The sequence below is a fragment of the Scyliorhinus torazame genome, chromosome 3, assembly GCF_047496885.1.
Source record: "Scyliorhinus torazame isolate Kashiwa2021f chromosome 3, sScyTor2.1, whole genome shotgun sequence".
NCBI classification, from domain to species: Eukaryota; Metazoa; Chordata; class Chondrichthyes; order Carcharhiniformes; family Scyliorhinidae; genus Scyliorhinus; species Scyliorhinus torazame.
In genome coordinates this window covers 93,623,835-93,642,418 of record NC_092709.1, presented here as the reverse complement: position 1 = coordinate 93,642,418, position 18,584 = coordinate 93,623,835, and the positions used below count along the sequence as shown (strand labels likewise).

General features: G+C 45.5%; 1 protein-coding gene across 9 annotated transcripts in view; it reads left to right on the top strand.

Annotated features, from left to right (window-relative positions):
• slc2a9l2 (solute carrier family 2 member 9, like 2) overlaps positions 1-18,584 on the top strand; it is a 768,327-nt gene that overhangs the window by 614,443 nt on the left and 135,300 nt on the right. For all 9 annotated transcript variants that reach the window (XM_072495986.1, XM_072495985.1, XM_072495983.1 and 6 more), the window contains 2 exons: positions 5,103-5,204; positions 11,860-11,935. In XM_072495986.1, the coding sequence (XP_072352087.1) occupies positions 5,103-5,204; positions 11,860-11,935 (178 nt within the window). The remainder of the gene's footprint in view (positions 1-5,102; positions 5,205-11,859; positions 11,936-18,584) is intronic.

Here is an 18,584-nt window from a genome sequence, read left to right as displayed (position 1 = left end):
AAACATCTACCATGTCGAAATGTTTCTTAATTCCAAACCTGAAAGATCTTTCTCTAAGTTTCAGACGAACCCCCCAAGCCTTAGACTCCTGAACCAGTAGTAATAGTTTTGTAGTAATGTTCCCAGTGTTGTTCAAAAGTAATAGCATATACTTCATCATATAAATGAATTTCACATTCATTTTTCATCGCCATCATTTAATATTCTATTGCAAAACATAACTAGGATAATTTCAGGATTCCACACTCTGGCAGGGATGTGCAGCACTCACAAGGAAGTGTAAGTCAGGGATAGATCTCCAACAGTGGAATCTGTGACAGCAGCAGGGAGAAGCTATCCAGCATGTCCTGGCATTGCAACAACAATATGAGCAACAGTGCCCCTCTGCTCCTCATGTGCCACCTTCTTTTCAGAGAAATACAAAGTAAAAATGGATGAATCATCAGCATTGATTGTTTCCACCGTCATACCTTTGAGTAAATGGAAGTAAGTATAAAGGAGTAAGTGCTGGAAGTCAGTTTGATTGTCAAAGTAAACAAGATGGGTTGCTGATTTGGGTTGGACCTGTAGCTCATAGTTCCAGCATTCAATTTTTCTTTTTATTTCTAAGTAACTGAGGAAAGCTGTCAGGCTGCTCCATACAGAGAGCTGAAAGCCTCCAGAATTCTGAAACATGGCTGCAGCCTGTACTGAGCTTTTTTTTCACAAGCTTTTCTTATCTACAAGCTGTAAGACAGTAAATCACTGCAGGGAATATGTTGGGCAGGATTTTCCGTCGGCCGGCGCCAAAATTGGAAAGGCATTGGGCAGAGAATCGGTTTTGACTCCGAAATCGTGGCCGGCGCCGGGTTCACGCCAAATCGCGATTCTCTGGTCTCCTCACAGCGGCATCAATGCGTTCCACTCCGCATGTACAGTAAACGCCGTTTGCTATCATTAGCGGGCCTGACCCGGTATTCTCCGGGGCCTCCATGATTCTCCGCCGGGGAGCAATTCCCGCCGGCGAGGATCACTTGTGCTTTTTAAAATCAGGAAATGAGCGCCGTGGCTGATGAGGGAGAGAGAGGAGGTAGGACTCAGAGAGGCGATGAGGGGACAGGCTGCATGGCTGGGGTGACCACTGTAGCAGTGTCCAGGCACGGACCGCCATTGCCACAGCCTAGAAGGCAGCCATCTTGCTGCGCACCTCACTGACCACACACCGTGGCCCATGGTTCTGCAGAGTGACACCTGCCGTATGGGTGCCCCCAGCCCAGCCCCTATCCTCCACTCTACTACACCCTACCCTCCAGTCCCCACAGCCGTACCACACCATCCGCCATACCACACCCCATCCCAACCAGCTGCAATCCGCCGGCAGTGCAGCACGCAGTCCGGCAAAGGGCTATGCCCACAGTAGCCCCTACAAGAGGGAGCCAGACTGGAGCCACAGACTGGGCCCCGCCAGCCGATGGTACCACTAGCAACAGGACAGGCGCCAGGGCCAGGATGTTGGGCACCGAGAGGGCCAGGGTTACAGGGATGGGGGGGGGGGGGAGCAGGGGCAGGGTCCGCAGCGCCAACTGGGGCCACTGTGTAGCCTGTTGGACCTAGTTGTGCATGGGGATTCTCACCAGGCCAACATGTTGGACTCTCACCCTCTGAAGGCAATGGATATTGGAATTCAACCAGGAATGGTGGCCTTCCTCCCAGTCGCCGCAGCCCTGGGGGATGCACTGCGGCTGTACGAGTTGGCGCTGCTCGAGGAAGAGGATACTGCAGCAGCATAGTGTGCCCCAGAGGAACAAGAGACAGACGGTGAGGATGGAGAGCCGTCTGCCAACAGGCTGAGGAGGAGGAGGTGGAAAGGAGGCGCCACATGAGGCCACTCGTGTACCGGCAGAGCCTGTCATTCGAGGACCTGCCGCACCAGGCATGCCGTCGAAGACTCCGGCTGAGCAGGGGGTTAGTGCAACATATCTGCCAGATCATGGCACAGCTGGCACCGGGGTAATGGGGCAGGACACCTCCCGTTGGCCGTCAAGGTGAAGTAAAAAACTTACTACTATTCTTGGAATTCTCCCTATCCCAAAAAGCGTTAAGATATTCTAAATGGTGAACAAGGAAACACTCCCTGACTCCTATGCAGACTTAGGTGGGTGCTATTCGGGTCAAACGAGTGTTTCAAGTTATCCCCCGGCATAACCCATATCTTCGTAGAAGATTTCATCTACTTACCACTTAGTCGCATCGATCCTGGGTCCTGTGTTGCTAAATAAGTAAAGTAAACTTTGTAATAACCACTGTTTCAGGTTAAAACTTTGTTATTTTATTTTTATTTTTTCTTTTAAAAGATAAAATCACTGTCTTTACAGAAAAGTAAAAAGATCCTGCTTCTGGATTCTCCTGGTCGGTTGATTAAACCTTCAGGTCTACCTTGACAATCTCTCTTCTTTATCTTTTGGTTTTCTCCCGGTTGTTTTGCGGTTCTGCTCGGTTTTCGTGTTCAGTCTTTTCCATGACCGAGATCACTCTGCTAGCTGAGAGTGAGAGCGAGTGCCTGGCTGAGAGCGATTCAGGGTATATATCACCCTTCTAACAGCCTTGCTGATTACATGACATTATTTTAAAGTATTGTCTTCTGCTCCTTAACGCAATACTTTTTTTGTCCATTTGATTCTACATCTAGTTTCCGTAATGTCGAACATGATAATGTTTTAATGTTAAGCTTGACCTTAGTTTGTCAGATCACTGGCAGGAAGGCTTCCTGCTAATCATTCTGTGGAACTCCAGCCTTTTAATCCCTTATCATTTTTAAGCATTGTATTTTCTTGTATTCCTAAATGTTTCAAGTTATATTCTTCCCATTTTACAATTTTACAAAAAGGTGTTGACTGTTTTTTGAAAAGAAGCAGTTAGCTGCGGTGAATTGCCCCGTATTAAAATCAACTCTTCTCTCCAGATTTCCACTTTTAACTGGTGTCATTAAGTTTCTATCGTTCACAAATAAACATTATTTCAATTAATTTAAACTTAAGATTCTGGCAATTCCAATCAATTGCTTGCTAAACTAATTGACTTCTATTAAAGGGTAGAAAACTCGTTCCCTTTATATAACTTAAAACTTAACTTTTATAAAAATTTCTCTGACTTGAACTAAAGGTATCAGGTTACAGCATGAGCTGCTTCGTTATCTCAAGGCCTGTGTGATAATGGCTGTCTGCATTCTAAAGAACTTTTGTCTGCAGTTAACCCTTCGAGGGCCTTCTGCTATATCATTTTTTAGCATTTTATTACATTTACGTTTATAGGATCTTTTCTGTTACTTTGCTTTTTCTCATGTTCCTTGGGTTTTATCATCAGACCTCATGTTTCAAATTACATCTTTCACATTTTTCTTCACAAAGGTGATGGTCACCCTGACTATAGACGCCACGGGGTCCTTCCAGGCACCGTGGGGATCTGTCTGGCATCTCATGGAGCTCGGTGCACAGGTACATCCACGCTGTCACGGAGGCCCTTTATGCCCAGTAGGCACAATACATCCATTTCAATGTGGACTCAAGACGAAGTGATTTCATAACTGAAGGCTTTAATCGACTAGAACTTGTTCCCCAGTAGCTTCGGTACAGAAAGTGAAGGCTGCTGGGATGGCACCGTTTCTTATACTCCGCCTGTCAGGGCGGAGCTACGTAACAACAGCCAATGGTAAACTCCTGGGTTTAACCAATGGTCATCAGCCTATTAGATACCGCAATACCTGGTACTACCACATTCACCCCCTGTTAAAAAAGAGTCCGGCGGGGCTGGTGGCCAGTGGTAGCAGTCACCTTTAACATGGTATGATCAGATCAGAGGGCAGCACGGTGGCGCAGTGGTAGCACTGCAGTCTCACGGCGCCGAGGTCCCAGGTTCGATCCCGGCTCTGGGTCACTGTCCATGTGGAGTTTGCACATTCTCCCCGTGTTTGCGTGGGTTTCGCCCCCACAACCCAAAAAAGATGTGCAGGCTAGGTGGATTGGCCATGCTAAATTGCCCCTTAATTGGAAAAATGAATTGGGTACTCAAAATTTTAAAAAAACAAAACATGGTATGATCAGATATGGAGGTGCCGTGCTGTCGAGGACATTTGCAAAGTGTTCTTTCATACTACCACACAGGGTCTCCAGTTCCGGTACGGTAAATCTCGGGGCCACGCGTCTTGGTGCCATCTTGATGGCTGGGATGAGTGTGTGTGTGGGGAGTGAAGTGTGTATAAGTGGCTGCAGCTTTTCAACCTCCTGAGTGTCAATCACGGACCCGGTGAATCCCGCACTGTTTCCCATTGGAACCGATTGAGTTCCATGTGGCGCCGGTGCTAGCCCCTTAGCGGTCGCTGAATTGGTTCAGGTGCGGCACCAGTTTTGCTGTCCTGGAACGGCATGAATCTGGCCCCAGTGTCAACACTTAGTCTCAGGAACAGAGAATCCGGCCGGTTATCTCTCTATATGTTACTCTCCTCACTAATTTAGTTGAGGTGTTTCACAGCATTAGCACTGAAACAGGCCATTCAGCCCCATTGGTCCACACTGGCGTTTATGCTCCATGCGAAACCTTTCCTACCATAGTGAGCACAGCCAATCAGTAGGCCCTTCTATTCTTTTTCCTTCATGTTCTTACCACGTTTCCCCTTCTCGGCATTTATGCTATCCATCGCAAACCACCATGTGGCATCTACTCTCTGGATAAAGAGTTTTCTCCTCAGCACTTTATTGGATTTATTTGTGATTATTCTATGTTCGCAGCCTCAAATCTGAACTTGTTTATGTTAAATGCGGTAACGCCTGAACTAAAAGAACAGACAGAGGAATGCCATATAAATGCGATTGTGTATTTGTCAGCTAAGATCAGTTTATTGTCTATCATTCAAATATGTTTCTGCCTAATTTAACTTATGGCAATGATGTATGGGTCAGGGGGCACACTAGCTCTGCTTCTCTGTAACTTATATATTCTAACTGTGACTTGCTTTTCTCAATGTCTAGGTATTAATCCGTGAAAATATTATAACTTATTTCTGTCATGTAGGCACGGTACTAAAGAAACAATTGAAGTTGAAGCTTGATTTTAATTTTCTTTTCCAGTGCTTGACCATTGACCGGCTCGGCCGACGATCGCTTCTCATTAGTGGATTTGGTTTCATGGCTTTGTTCTTTGGGCTACTCACCATCTCACTTCATCTACAGGTATATAAATTCAAAAATCACCCTTATCAAATCGTGGCTGTCTCAACAATCCTCTTGTTAGATTCCCTCATGCATACAGTGTTGCTCTCCTCTATTTTGAAGGCAATTTGTCTTTCTGATCTCATGTTTTAGAAGATTAAGAATGCATAAACCTAACCCCCACTTAACGGTATCTCAGTGGAATATCTTAAGGCCAAAGTTGCAAATCAAAGATGAACAGCGGAATTCTCCATTTGGGAGACTAATTGCTGATGCCGGGACTGAATGGCGAGTGTTCGAAGTGGACGAAAGCGGTGCCAGTCCCAGAGCGATTGAGGTCCGGTCAATGGGCTAGAACCGGTGCCACGTAGAACTTGCACAGTTCCAATGCAGGCTGGCCTTCATCCTGCCAAAATGATAGCACTGGTTGCATTGGAGCATAATCATCCCGTTGTTGGGTCGGCTGGGACCAGAGGGTACCTAGGTAAGTGGCCTAGGAATGCACCCATATGACCCGTGGTACTAAGTGGCAGTCAACAGCATGTACAGCCGGATGGCTGCCTTGCTGGCTGCGGCAATGGTGGCCCGTGCCTATCCACCACGACCCCACGGCCCATATCCTGGTCGCCGCCAACCTGGTCGCCCCCGACTACTTCCCCCTGCCCCGGCAGACTTCCCCCTGCCAGCGGCACAACTGTCAGCACACTGTAGCGATGTTGGGCACTTTTTGCACCCCCTCTCTCTCCCTCAGCAACCACAGTGCATGTGTCCTGAATTGAAATACCACAAGTGAACCTCGCCATCAGTAATTCCTCCTGGTGGAGGTGGAGCATCGTGAAAGACCCGGAAAATTCCGAATCAGTCCCGTTAATGATATGCCAGTGACGTCAATTGCACCATTTGCATACCCATGCCGCATGAGGCATAGAACACATTCACGCTGCTGTGGAGGGACCGGAGCATGGTATTCCATTTGCCGCCTGTGAAATGAAGCCCCTGTCACTTTAATTTAATCTTCCCAGTGGGCCTGCCTGCACCACCACCCACTGTTGCCTCCCCCCCGCCCTCTCATAAACTGAGGAGCACCAGAGCTAACCTCACAGCCAGTGATGATCACTCTCTTGCCTTGTATATTAGCCCACTGAGAGCGGCAACACGGGCCCATCACGCTGGGGTGACGCTACACAGACTCTTGGAGGGTGGAACAGGGTAGTCGGGGAGGCGAGCGGGTGTGGTATGGGGGGGAGGAAGGAGGGGAATGGGAGGGGGAAGTGGAGGGATTGGGGGGAAATTGGATGGATTGGAGCAAAGAAGGGATTGGGGGAATTGGAGGGATTGGGAGATAGTGGAGGGATTGGGGGAGGGGGAATTGGTGGGAAGGAGGGTAATGGGGGAGAAGGATACATGGGGGGGTGGAAGGAAGGAGGGATTGGGGGAGGGGGGAATTGGTGAGAAGGAGGGAATTGGGGAGAAGTAGACATGGGGGGGAAGGGAAGGAGGGATTGGGGGAGGGGGGAATTGGTGGGGAGAAGGAGACATTGGGGAGGTGGAGGGATTTGGGGAAGGGGAATTGGGTGGGAAGGAGGGAATGCGGTTGAGGGGGTATTGGGGAGGGGGGTTGCATATGGAGGCAGGGGTGAGCTGATGGACAAGGCCTCATCCTATGAGAATCAGGCAAGGGTGAGGGCCTCCTAGGTCCACCGGGGATGCCGGACCCTTGCCTCTGCCTGTCCTCGATCCCCCGGCTCCTCCTGCGAGTCATCCCCGAGCTCGCTCGCCATCCCCTCCTGGTCCACCTTGTCCTCCTCCTCAGACGAGGCTGCATGTCCCTCCTTCACCTACTCCAGAATGTCACCCTGCTGCTCTGCCAGGTTATGGAGGATACAGCAGACCACCACAAAGCAGGAGACCCTCTGGGTGGTGTACTGCTGTGTGCCACCAGAGCGGTCCCGGCATCGAAACCGGATTTCCAGCAGTCACATACATCACTCAATGACAGCGCAGCTGGCAGCATGGACCTCGTTATATTGGGTCTCTGCCTCAGTCTCCGGCCTCCACACTTGCGTCATCAGGCTGGACCTCCACGGGTACCCCTTATCCCCCAAGAGCCAACCCATTACCCTTGGGTTCTCCTCGAAGATGCCGGAGATCTCCAAGTGTCTCAGGATATAGCTGTCATGCATGCTTCCTGGGAAGCGTGCACACATGTGCATGATCCAGAGGGGGTGATCGCACACGAGTTGAACATTCAGGGAATGGAGTCCTTTCTTGTGAATGAAGGGCACTCCCGATGTCCCGGACCACGCTAGGCGACATCATGCCATCTATTGTTCCTGGACCTGGGGACCCCAATGATTGTGGAGGATCCTGCACCAGGCATCTTGGTGGGCCAGGCCCAGCTAAAAGTTCATAAGGTCCAGACACACAGTGCATCGGTGACCTAATGGACACATTTGTGGGCTGTAGACTGGGAAATGCCGCACAAGTCTCCGCTTGTGCCCTGGAATGATCTGGTTGCATTGAGGTTCAGGACTGCCGGGACCTTTACGGCCACTGGGAGCGGGTGCTCTCCTCGTCCCTGGGGTGCCACATCCACGAGGATGCCGCACCATCTTTGTTGAGACAAAGTCTCCTGCAGCACACGCTGTTCCTCGAAAGACCAACGGCGCCCCTACCATGGGCCGTCGCTGGCGCCTCCCTCTGGGTTCCTCCTCAGCCTGATAGGCGGCCGTGTCTTCAGGGTGTGCGGTGGCCCCCTGTACATGAGGTGCCACCTCCAGCCTGTGTCAACGGTGCTGCTGCCTTCTCCGGCGTCTGCCTGGGCTGCCACCAGTACCGCGAGGGCAGCCTCTGTGGGACCGACGTAACCAGCCGTATTGAATTGGAGAAGGAGAGAGACTGACAATCAGTTAGGACTTCCATTCCAGGGCCACAAATCCCCCAAGCCTCCCCACCCTTATGAGCCCTGCCTTCTCTGAGTGCCATACACTGAACCAGTTGTGCTGGAAAATCTCGCTCTACAAAGTCACCCCTGGCAACAGCAGGTGCCCCTGGACCCCAGATCCCTGCCGGGAACATTAGGGAGACCATGCTCAGGTGCCCTCCCCTGATCCACACACTTACCTTATGGTCGCAGGGATACTTCCAGTGCTGGAGCCCAGCTCTTGAGTGTTTGATTGTTGGCTGCTGCCTCTATGGTGCTGGCATGTCTAAAGTTCAGGCAAACTGCTCAGGCTTCAAAATTTGATTGAAATGCAATACAATAATCATCATCTGAGACATCACACATGTTTATTAAACGGTCAGCAGCAGCAAAGATTTGAAAATCAACTACGTAACATTCCACATATCACACTTACCATTTAAACAAGAAATGTGACCGTTCCATATTGGTACCAGTACAAAGATATATCAGCTCATTTTCACACAAAATGAACCTGACAGGTTCCTCAACAGAAACGGAGGATAAGCCTGAGAATGTGTTACCAGGTCCAGAACTTTGTGGTAGAAATGATCTGTCCATCAACGTGTTACTTGTTTCACGTATTAGTACCATTCACTGTCCAGGAACTGCAGCTATGCAGGCCCTCCCACATGGCCCAACCTTGCCAGAACCAAATCCTGGCATCCACTTATTCCATCGGCGCTCAAGGTACAATTGAACATCCTTGACTTCCAGCATGTTTATCCTGCGGTGACATCCAGTTACATGCCACACTCACCACACCAGCAACAAAAGCATCAGCAATCTGCAAAAGTATTTCTTCAACAGTGCAATCAATGTTACACACCAGGTCCCACAGCACCTACTTGCTTCAAACCGGATTATTTTCTGCACTCATACGTCCCCCTACGGCCGGTGTTCCAGGACCCAGGTATCTCAGAAAATATTGTCCTTCTTTCTGGCTACAGAAAAGGAAGGAGACAGCAACAGCAGCCTCCAGGCATTTGCAGCCACCAGATGGAACAAGCAGCAAACACAATCTGCAGCTGTGAAGTGCACTCACAGCTAACTAGGCTAATTCCTCTTTTGAAATAGCCTTCAGCTGTGAAGCTAGAGACTTCTCAGTCAAAGGGAGCTAAAGTGACCTTCAGCAAAGAACCAACATCAGGGCTTTGTCCTGGAAGTGTTTGGTAGAACAGACAGTTATGGGTATCCACAATATTTAAATATGGCTTGGAGACCTCACAGACGAAAAGTCCCTCAGCCCGGGAAACAAAAATTGCTACTCACCTCCTCAGTTCCCCTCAGCAGCCATTGCGTCCGCTTCATGTTTTTAGAAAGGAGTACTAAAGGACAACCGTGTGATTTCTCGCTGAGGTGCCTCTAATTCCCAGGAGACTGTTGCCATTGGCGTCAACTGCATTAATGAGATGAAAATGAATGCAAATGAGGGTTAATAACAGTCTCGCCCGAGCCAAAGCTTGCCATCAGGAGCGGGCCGGTCAGATAGCAAACTGATTTGCGGCTGGCGCGAATCTCAATTTTGGCCTTATACGCTATTTAACCGGTAGGCCTGACCCATGTCAGGTGCAACGTGGTGGTTAAATTGCGCCCTACGTTTGTGGTGACAGTACAGGGATGTTTTATACAAGTTGGGATTCTGATTTATATACCGATGTAATGAAGAAATTTCAATGATTAAGGGTGTATAAAACAATATAGTCTTTGCTACTTTTACACTGACGGGATTTCAAAATCCTGTCTGTTAATCAGTTCATAAATTGCCATGGCAATTCAGAAAACTGGAAATTTTCACAGACCTGGAGAGTTTATCCATTATAGTTAAAATGGTACTGGATGGCCAAATTTGGAAGCCCATCCCCCAAATATGGACTCCACTATTTTTACATGGGGGCGGGCTGTACTTTGCACATCTGTGGTTCACAGAGGAAGCTGCATATGTTAAACTGCAGCAACCTTTGGTCAGATCCAATTTTAGCTAGTCAGCTGTCTAAAATATGACTTGTGCACTTTCGGTCAATCAGGAGGAAATCTAAAGTTACCAGAGTTCTTTAGAGAGGAAGGATAGTTTTTCATAATGGTCCAGTGACACCTGTACAAGAGGCTATGTGCCCTTTGGGAGAAGGAGGTTGCTCTTTGGGATTTCAAAAGTAGACATGAATGTGCATAAACAGTGGAGAAACTCAGTGGAACTTTCAAGCTCATCGGAACTATCAAGGCAGCTGTCAAGGGAATCATAAAGCTCATTGGAACTGTCAAGCTATCAAGAGATTTAAACCTCCTGCACGTTAGATTTTTTAAAAAGTCTCACCATTTAAAAATGCAGTGCTTGCTGTTTGTTGACTTAAGTATGAAAGCTATCATTGTTGCATTTGTGTTGCATGACAGATTTCACAACCTCTCATTATCACAGTGGGGTGCCTTTCAGCTGCCTGATTGACAGCTACAAGTGCTAATAAATTCTTTGATGGGGAATGTTAGTTGTTATATGGGATTAAATTTTTGAAAAAAATTAAATATAGTCAATGGGCCTTTGTCAATGAGAGAGTTTATGTTTAAATAGTGAATGTATTAGTAGACACTTGTAACTTTATTTTACTCCCTCTCAACATGGGTCCTGAGGTTTGCCTATGGGGGATATCAGGAAAGTTGGCATGGATGGTTTCAGCACAAAGAATGATGGTTGGGGGCACTGGTTGGCAGTAGTTTGGCATGGGAGCTATAAAGATCGACAGGAGGTAGGTGGGGGCACATATTTGCATGGAGGGCACCTAGTGGCAATAGGGAATTGGTCAAGTGGCATAGGTTGGCATACAGCTTATAAAAGGAAATTGGGATTGGCAGAGGAGCATCAGTTGGCATTGGGGCTATAAAGGGCCATGAAGATGGATAGGGGTTATAAGTTGGCACAGACGATTTGAAGAGCCATGGAGGTGAGTGGGAGTCATGAGTTGACATGGGTTGGCATAGATGGGGCATTGGGATGTGTGGAGTGTGAAGGGGTGGGAGAGGGTGTGATTTATATGGCTGTTATTGTTTTATTTACTTTTTTGCAGCTGGGACAAAGTGCTGGATCATCAAGGCCAGCCCTTTACCCAGCCCAACTCTGCATCCCCCTGTGCTGCCTCCCTTTGTGGAAGTGAAAATTCAAGCCATTGCAAAATGAATGGAGGGGATGGTGAAACATTATCCTTAAAAATTGTCAGAACATGTGGGATTTGATTCAAAGTAACAATATAATAACTTATGTAATGCACTACTAAAACCTTGTGTGCTAAGGAACTACCTCCCATTGCTACAACGTCCAAAAAGGACATCTGATTCTAAATGTTTATTGGAGACATTTTGGCATTTTGTAAACTGCATAAATCAAACGAAACGTGGACTCACTGTAATCTTTCCCCCAAAGATGCTCTCGACAATATAACTGCTTGATTAATTCACAGTTGCACCCTCCAATAGCACCAGCCCCTTGACTTCTCTCAGTTAAATATCAAGATTGTTTTCCTTAACAAGGTATGCTTATAATCAGCATTAAACTTGTTATAATTCCTGTGTTAATATTACTGAGTGTCAATGTTCTCAATTTGGAGGTAATATGTTGCATTGTAATTATTTTCTGAAGATTTAACGAAAATTTATGTCTCAATAAGTGGCAGGGATTCTTGACATTGTGATTTTATAACTTTGGATTTTATGTTTCTTCTACAGAGCAAGGTTTTCTGGATGCCTTATGTGAGTGTGGTCTCTATTCTTGGTGTAATAGCATCATTCTGCATTGGCCCAGGTAAAGTTTAAAGTAACATCATGTAGGCAACTTTTAAAATAATAACAGGCATAAACATGATCATTAAGAGTATTCACTGCATAGGGATCAGTTATATTATTGCTTTGATGTGAAGATTTTTCACTTTGCACTGAAGTAGAAATGAGAATATTTCCTGGAATTGCCATGAGGGATCTCCAGCAACGAATCAATAAAACCCTGGAGAAATGATGTAAGATACTGAAAATGGCTGTTTGCACCACATGTGAAGGTTTCCACTGATGTTTCCCTGAAATTAGGGTGTACGCTCAGGACAGCCCACGCTAATTCAGGGTGCATAACTTTAGAATCAAGTGTTAACCTTTCTGTGGAGCAAAGTGATGCAAAAGTCCTTGGAACAGACATTTCCACATCATTTGAGATGGGCATTTTTTGGAATGTAACTCCTGTGAACTAGAAGCCTAGAGACCCTGTATACTTAATAAACGTTTCAAGTGTTATTTTAAATATTTTATAATAATAATCTTTATTGTCACAAGTAGACTTACATTAACACTGCAATGAAGTTGCTGTGAAAATCCCCTCTTCGCCACATTCCGGCACCTATTCGAGTACATAGAGGGAGAATTCAGAATGTCCAAATAACTTAACAGCATGTCTTTTGGGACTTGTGGGAGGAAACAGGAACACCCGGAGGAAACCCGCGCAGACACAGGGAGAACGTGCAGACTCCACACAGACAGTGACCCAAGCCCTGAATCGAACTTGGGACTCTGGCGCTGTGAAGCAACTGTGCTAACCACTGTGCTACCATGCCGCCCATGGGTGACATTATCATCTATGCTCTCACCACATTTAAAAATGAATTAAAATTTAATGAACCTCTGCACACAATTATAAGCCCTCATCCATAGCAATCCCACTGACCAAGCTAACTTGATTGGAGTAGGAAAGAGGTAAAATAAAAACTAAAACTCCTATAAATATGCAGAATGTTCATCAGCACCTGAAAGACAAATGATAAGTTACTCAGTATCATTTTCTGGGTATGAGTTCGCAGGGAATGTTGGAGGGATCCTCTTCTGCTATATACTGAGAAAATTACCTCTGGTGTTTCAAGAAGTGATCATACATTATAAAAGCTCTAACCGGAACAGGTGAATCAAAATGGAGACTTCTTTCTAACCAAAAGCAAAAGGCCGCAACATGGCGCACAGCACATAGGTTCCAGTCAAGGCCGGCTTTTAAGGGTTGATTCTAATAGCCCCAGTTGTTGGGCCTCTGCTTATCAGCGGGGGAGCCCATATTCTATGAGCCCCATGGAGAGATCAATCTGGTCATCCCCATGGGTTTCATGAGGGTTATTACATATATTAAGTATGATCTCGATGCTGTAAGTTTGGAATTGCTTCCCTAGCTACTAGTCTCTGACACCAAATGCACTCTTGGTGAAAGTTGTGAAATCAAGTTTTGTATTCAGTGATAACCTGAAACAGCAACATTATTTTGCATGAATAATGCATGCATTCAGTGACTCCCAGCATGTTAGAGTAGTTGCCGATATCAATAACGAAGCAGATCACTGTCCAGTTTTAACATTACATTTTTATCTTAAATTCCTCCTTTTGTCACATAACATGAATAATTTGTGAGTATCCTTACAGGCAAAGTATTAATGAACGCTGCCTCCATTTCTTCCAACTATGCTGATTATGGTATTGATTAAGTTTTAACAAGTTGTCATTTGATTTAGTTGTGTAACCTCTTCTGTGGTAGATCAAAATAGACCTGTGAATCCAATTATAATGTTGCCTTTCTGTCAACATGATACAAATTTGATTCATATACTCTTACAACCCTCATGAGGACCATGGGGGATCACTGATTGATCTCCCCGTGGGCTTTGTAGAATATGAGTGAGCAAATCAGACTGCAAGGGAGCCAGGAATAATGAGATTCACGTGGCTCATATTTGGCACTAAATACCATTGAATACAGGCCGCGACCTCGCCAATGTGGCTGCTGAGAAACACCCTGCCAAACGCACGCAAAAGCGGACTTTAACTTTTTTCCGCTGAATCGCGCCCATAGAATTTACAGCATTAATGATAAAATTCTATTAGTTTCCCAATTACTTTCTGCATCTCCTTCTGCAATTCATGCACGAGGACACCCAGACCCCCCAGCATCTTAGAACTCTGCAACATTTCACAATTTAAAGATTATATGACTCTTTTTTTTATTCATCCTGCCACATTAAATTCCATTTGCCAGATCTTTGGCCACTCTCCTAACCTATCTATATCTTTTTGTACCTTCCATCTGTCGTCTTCACAATTTCCTTTCCTGCCTATCTTTGTGTTATCAGCAAATATAGCAATCATATCATCAGCCCCTTATCCAAATTATTTATATAAATTGTGAAGAATTGAGACCCCAGTACTGATCCATGTGGCACACCACTTGTTACATCCTGCAAACCAGAAAAAGACCCATTCATGTTTATCTCTGATTCTCTATGGCAGATGTTAAACTAACAGGCCTACAATTTCCTGCTTTCTGTTTGCTTCCCTTTTTTGAATAAAGAAGTTACGTGTGCTATTTTCCTACCTAATAAAACCTTCTCTGAATTTGGGGAATTTTGGAAAATTAGAACTGTGATGTTTGGAAGATTTTAGGAAATTGGATTAAAATGTTGGGGGCAATTTAAGGGTTGAAAGCCTGCAGAAAGGCTGTTTTTTTTATTCTTGAGGTGATGAATGTGACATTATCATAAATGTAAGAACTGCAAGGGTTCATGAAATGCCTAAAGCAGCCACAGGAGGGAGCTAGAGTTACAAATATACAAGACACTGATGCTAAGCCTTCTGGGGTGAGAAGTGAAGGAGATAGCTAGAGTACAGACTGAAGGAAAGATAATGTCAGTGAGAGCAGATCATATTTTATAATAGTGTAGAGAGTAGTAGTAGATGAGTGTAGATTATATGTTAATTATCAACTGTATATTATAGGAGTAAGTGTTGAATCCAATTAAGTAGTGTTGATAAATTTATAGCTTTGTTCAAGTTAAAGCTATTTTGTAGTCTTTGTGAACACTATGTCAACCATCCTGAATTTAGCAACATCAAATGGTACCAGGAGTTTATTTCTACAATTAAGAAGCAGTTAGATTAGACAGGTTAGCTTTAAGAAGATTGAAGAAAACAATCACGCCGCTGCGTGGATCAGAACATCTACACAGAAGAAGAATCGTAAGGTGGAGAGTCTAAAGAAGCCTGACTACTTCAGAACAAACGCTGAACTACGTCAAAACTGGGCATTCTTCAAACAGCAGTTTGAAGTTTTCCTATCTGCCTCCGCGCACGAAAATGCTTCCGATCAGAGAAAAATAGCACTTCTGAATTTGGCTGGAACAAAAGCATTAGAGCTTTACAACTACTTTGAATTTGCTGCTGATGAGGATAAAACAAAATCTAACATATTGCTACAGAAATTCGACGCACATTGCAAGAAGCAGGTGAACGAGACCTATGAGCGCTACATGTTCAGAAAAAGGCTGCAGCTAAAAGGAGAATCAATAGATTCTTTCATTACTGCTTTAAAGTTAAGAGCGCAGTCGTGCAATTTTGTCTCCATTGCTGATTCAATGCTTTGCGATCAAGTTGTATTTGCGATAAATGACGAATGTTTGCGTGAAAAAGTGCTAACTCGACCGATTTTGCCGCCAGAAGACGCGATTAATATGTGCAAAGCCAGTGAACAAGCATCCTCTGAATATGCGGTGTGCAAGGCAAACAAAAAAGGCGCGATGTCGAGAAATGTGTCTGATGCCATTGATGCTGTGTCGTAGTACAGAAACTGCTTGTCCAGTAAACAAATTTTTAAAATCCTACAATGACTACAGAAGGATCCAAAGTGTTCAGAGTGAAGAAAAAAGACCAAATATCTTAACTGATAATGAAGATTTTGCAATATACACGCTAAAGGATACTTTCATGGTTGATGCAGTCACTAGGATTAATTTGCTGGATTGTAATAACAAACCAGTACAATAGCTCTCAAAGATAATTAAAGAGTGAACTGTATTACTTAAAATAAATGGCTCAGATATACCATTTAAAATTGATACAGGAGCACACGCAAATCTTATTACAGAAAAGAATTTAAAACAAGCATACAGAAATCTACTTGTCGACTGACTGATTACAATGATAACACCATAGCCAAAAGAGGTTCCTGCCGTCTCACTGTTAGGAATGGCGACATCGAAATGTCAATCGATTTTGAGATAGTGGAAGATGATAAGCCATCGCTAATTGGGGTGGATGCTTGCGATAAATTAAACCTAGTTGAAAGAATTCACACAACCGAGACTTCAAATGACTAGCATAAAGAGCCAGGGAAAGATTTACTTGTTGCTGATACCTTGTCCAGAGCTACCACTGATACTGACACATCAGATACAGATATAGTACACGTAGTGCAAGCACAAGCCTCATTTATTGCCGAGATGCTACCAGTGTCTGACAGAAAACTACAAATGATTAAAGAAGAAACAGAAAAGGCTTTGACACTCCAGAGGGTAATCAAATACCTCAAGGGGCTGTTTAGCACAAGACTAAATTGCTGGCTTTGAAAGCAGATCAAGGCAGGCCAGCAGCACGGTTCGATTCCCATAATAGCCTCCCCAAACAGGTGCCTGAATGTGGCGACTAGGGGCTTTTCACAGTAACTTCATTTGAAGTCTACTTGTGACATTAAGTGATTTTCATTTCATTTCAAAGAAGGATGGCCCAATGGATGTAACTCTGCCTTTTGCAGTGTCAAAGATGACCTCACAGTAATAGATGGATTCCTACTGAAGGGAGACCGGATAGCTATTCCTTAATGCCTCCGACAGGGCATCTTGGAACAGATACACGCGGGTCACCAGGGTATTGAAAAATGTCATAGACGAGCAATACAATCTCTGTACTGGCCTGAAATCAACAAGGATGTGGGCAATCATGTGCAGGAATACAGCATTTGCCAAATGCACCAATCTGTGCAATGCAAAGAAAGTATGGAAGAAAATGAACTCATCACCAATCTGTGGATCAAAGTTGGTATGGATCTTTTCTACTTTCCAGGTCGTGACTATCTAGTCATCATCGATTATTATTCCAACTATCCCGAGGTGATTACGCTGAATGATTCAATGACAAGATCTGTCATACATGCAGCAAAATCTATTTTGCTCGCCATGGGATACTATTACACGTTGTCTCTGACAATGGTCCTTGCCTCACAAGCTGGGAGTGGACACAATTTGCAGAAAGGTATAATTTTAATCACATCATATCTCGCCCATTGTATCCTCAATGAAATGGCAAAGCAGAGAAAGGCGGAGGAATAGTCCATTGAGAACTTCCATAAAGCAATCGATGACAACAAAGACTTATTTTTGGCACTGTTAACATACAGAGCCACACCACTGTCACCTGGATTATCGCCTGCCCAAATGTTGATGGGAAGATAAAATTTGCACCACGTTACCTGAGATAACTATTCCAGATGTGCATCATCAAGAGATACACAATCACCTAAGGTTACGAAAACAGAAACAAAAAGAAAACTATGACAAGCACACAAAACCTTTATCAAAATTAAAAGAAGGAGACTACATACGTATACAAAACCCTGATGGTGGATGGCAACACAAAGCTAAAGTTCGAAGACAAGTCGCACCCAGATCGTACCTAGTTCAGACTGAACAAGGTTCCATGTTCAGAAAAAATACAAGAGCACTATTGCAAATAAAACATCATGTTCCATGTAAAGCTCAAAACGTTATTGCTCAGGATCACATCTTCAAAGACAATAAGCAGGATTCTCCGGTCTCCAATGCCAGAATTGTGTTCGGCGATCAGCCGGAGAATCCACGTTGGCGGCAAAATCGGGGGCGGTGCTGCTTTTGCGATGCTCCGCCTCCTCCAAAACAGAGTACTCTAGGAATACGTTGCACGCCATATGGACGGCACAGGACATTACTTGAGGCTCTCCCCCCGATACTCCCCAACGGGCGCGTTCTCAACGTGTGGGCCTCTCATGCTATTTTTTGTCAGGAACTCGCCATGTCGGCTGCGGATTGAGTCCAGCGCAGCCACAGTCGGGGGAGAGCCAATCCACAGGCAAGGAGGGCTTTGGCAGAGGCTGGGGGCACTGGTGAGGGGTGGTCCGGGGGTGGCAAGCCTGGCCAAACGGGAGGTACTATTTGGCAGGCCGGGTCCGCACATGGCTGGCGCCATGTTGTACAGCACAGCTGCTGCAGGTTGCCGGCGTGCGCATGGGCGGCCATGGACCTGGCAATTCTCCGGCCTTATCTGCAGCTAGAGCCGGGTTCGCTACACTGCATGCCTGCTGTGTCGTTTTTCCAGTCGTAGAAGGCCACCGTTCCCATGCCGGCGTCAGCACTTAGTCTTAGAATCGGAGAATCCAGTCCAATGTCTTTCCTAATCCTTCTTTGTCACCAATGCAGCAAGACAATTGGGAAAATCACTTGCATACGTTGACAAAATTACTGAGACGATCAACTAGAACGAGGAGACCACCGAACAGATTAAATTTATAATGACTATAGCACTATCGCTTCACAGCGCCAGGGTCCCAGGTTCGATTCCCGGCTTGGGTC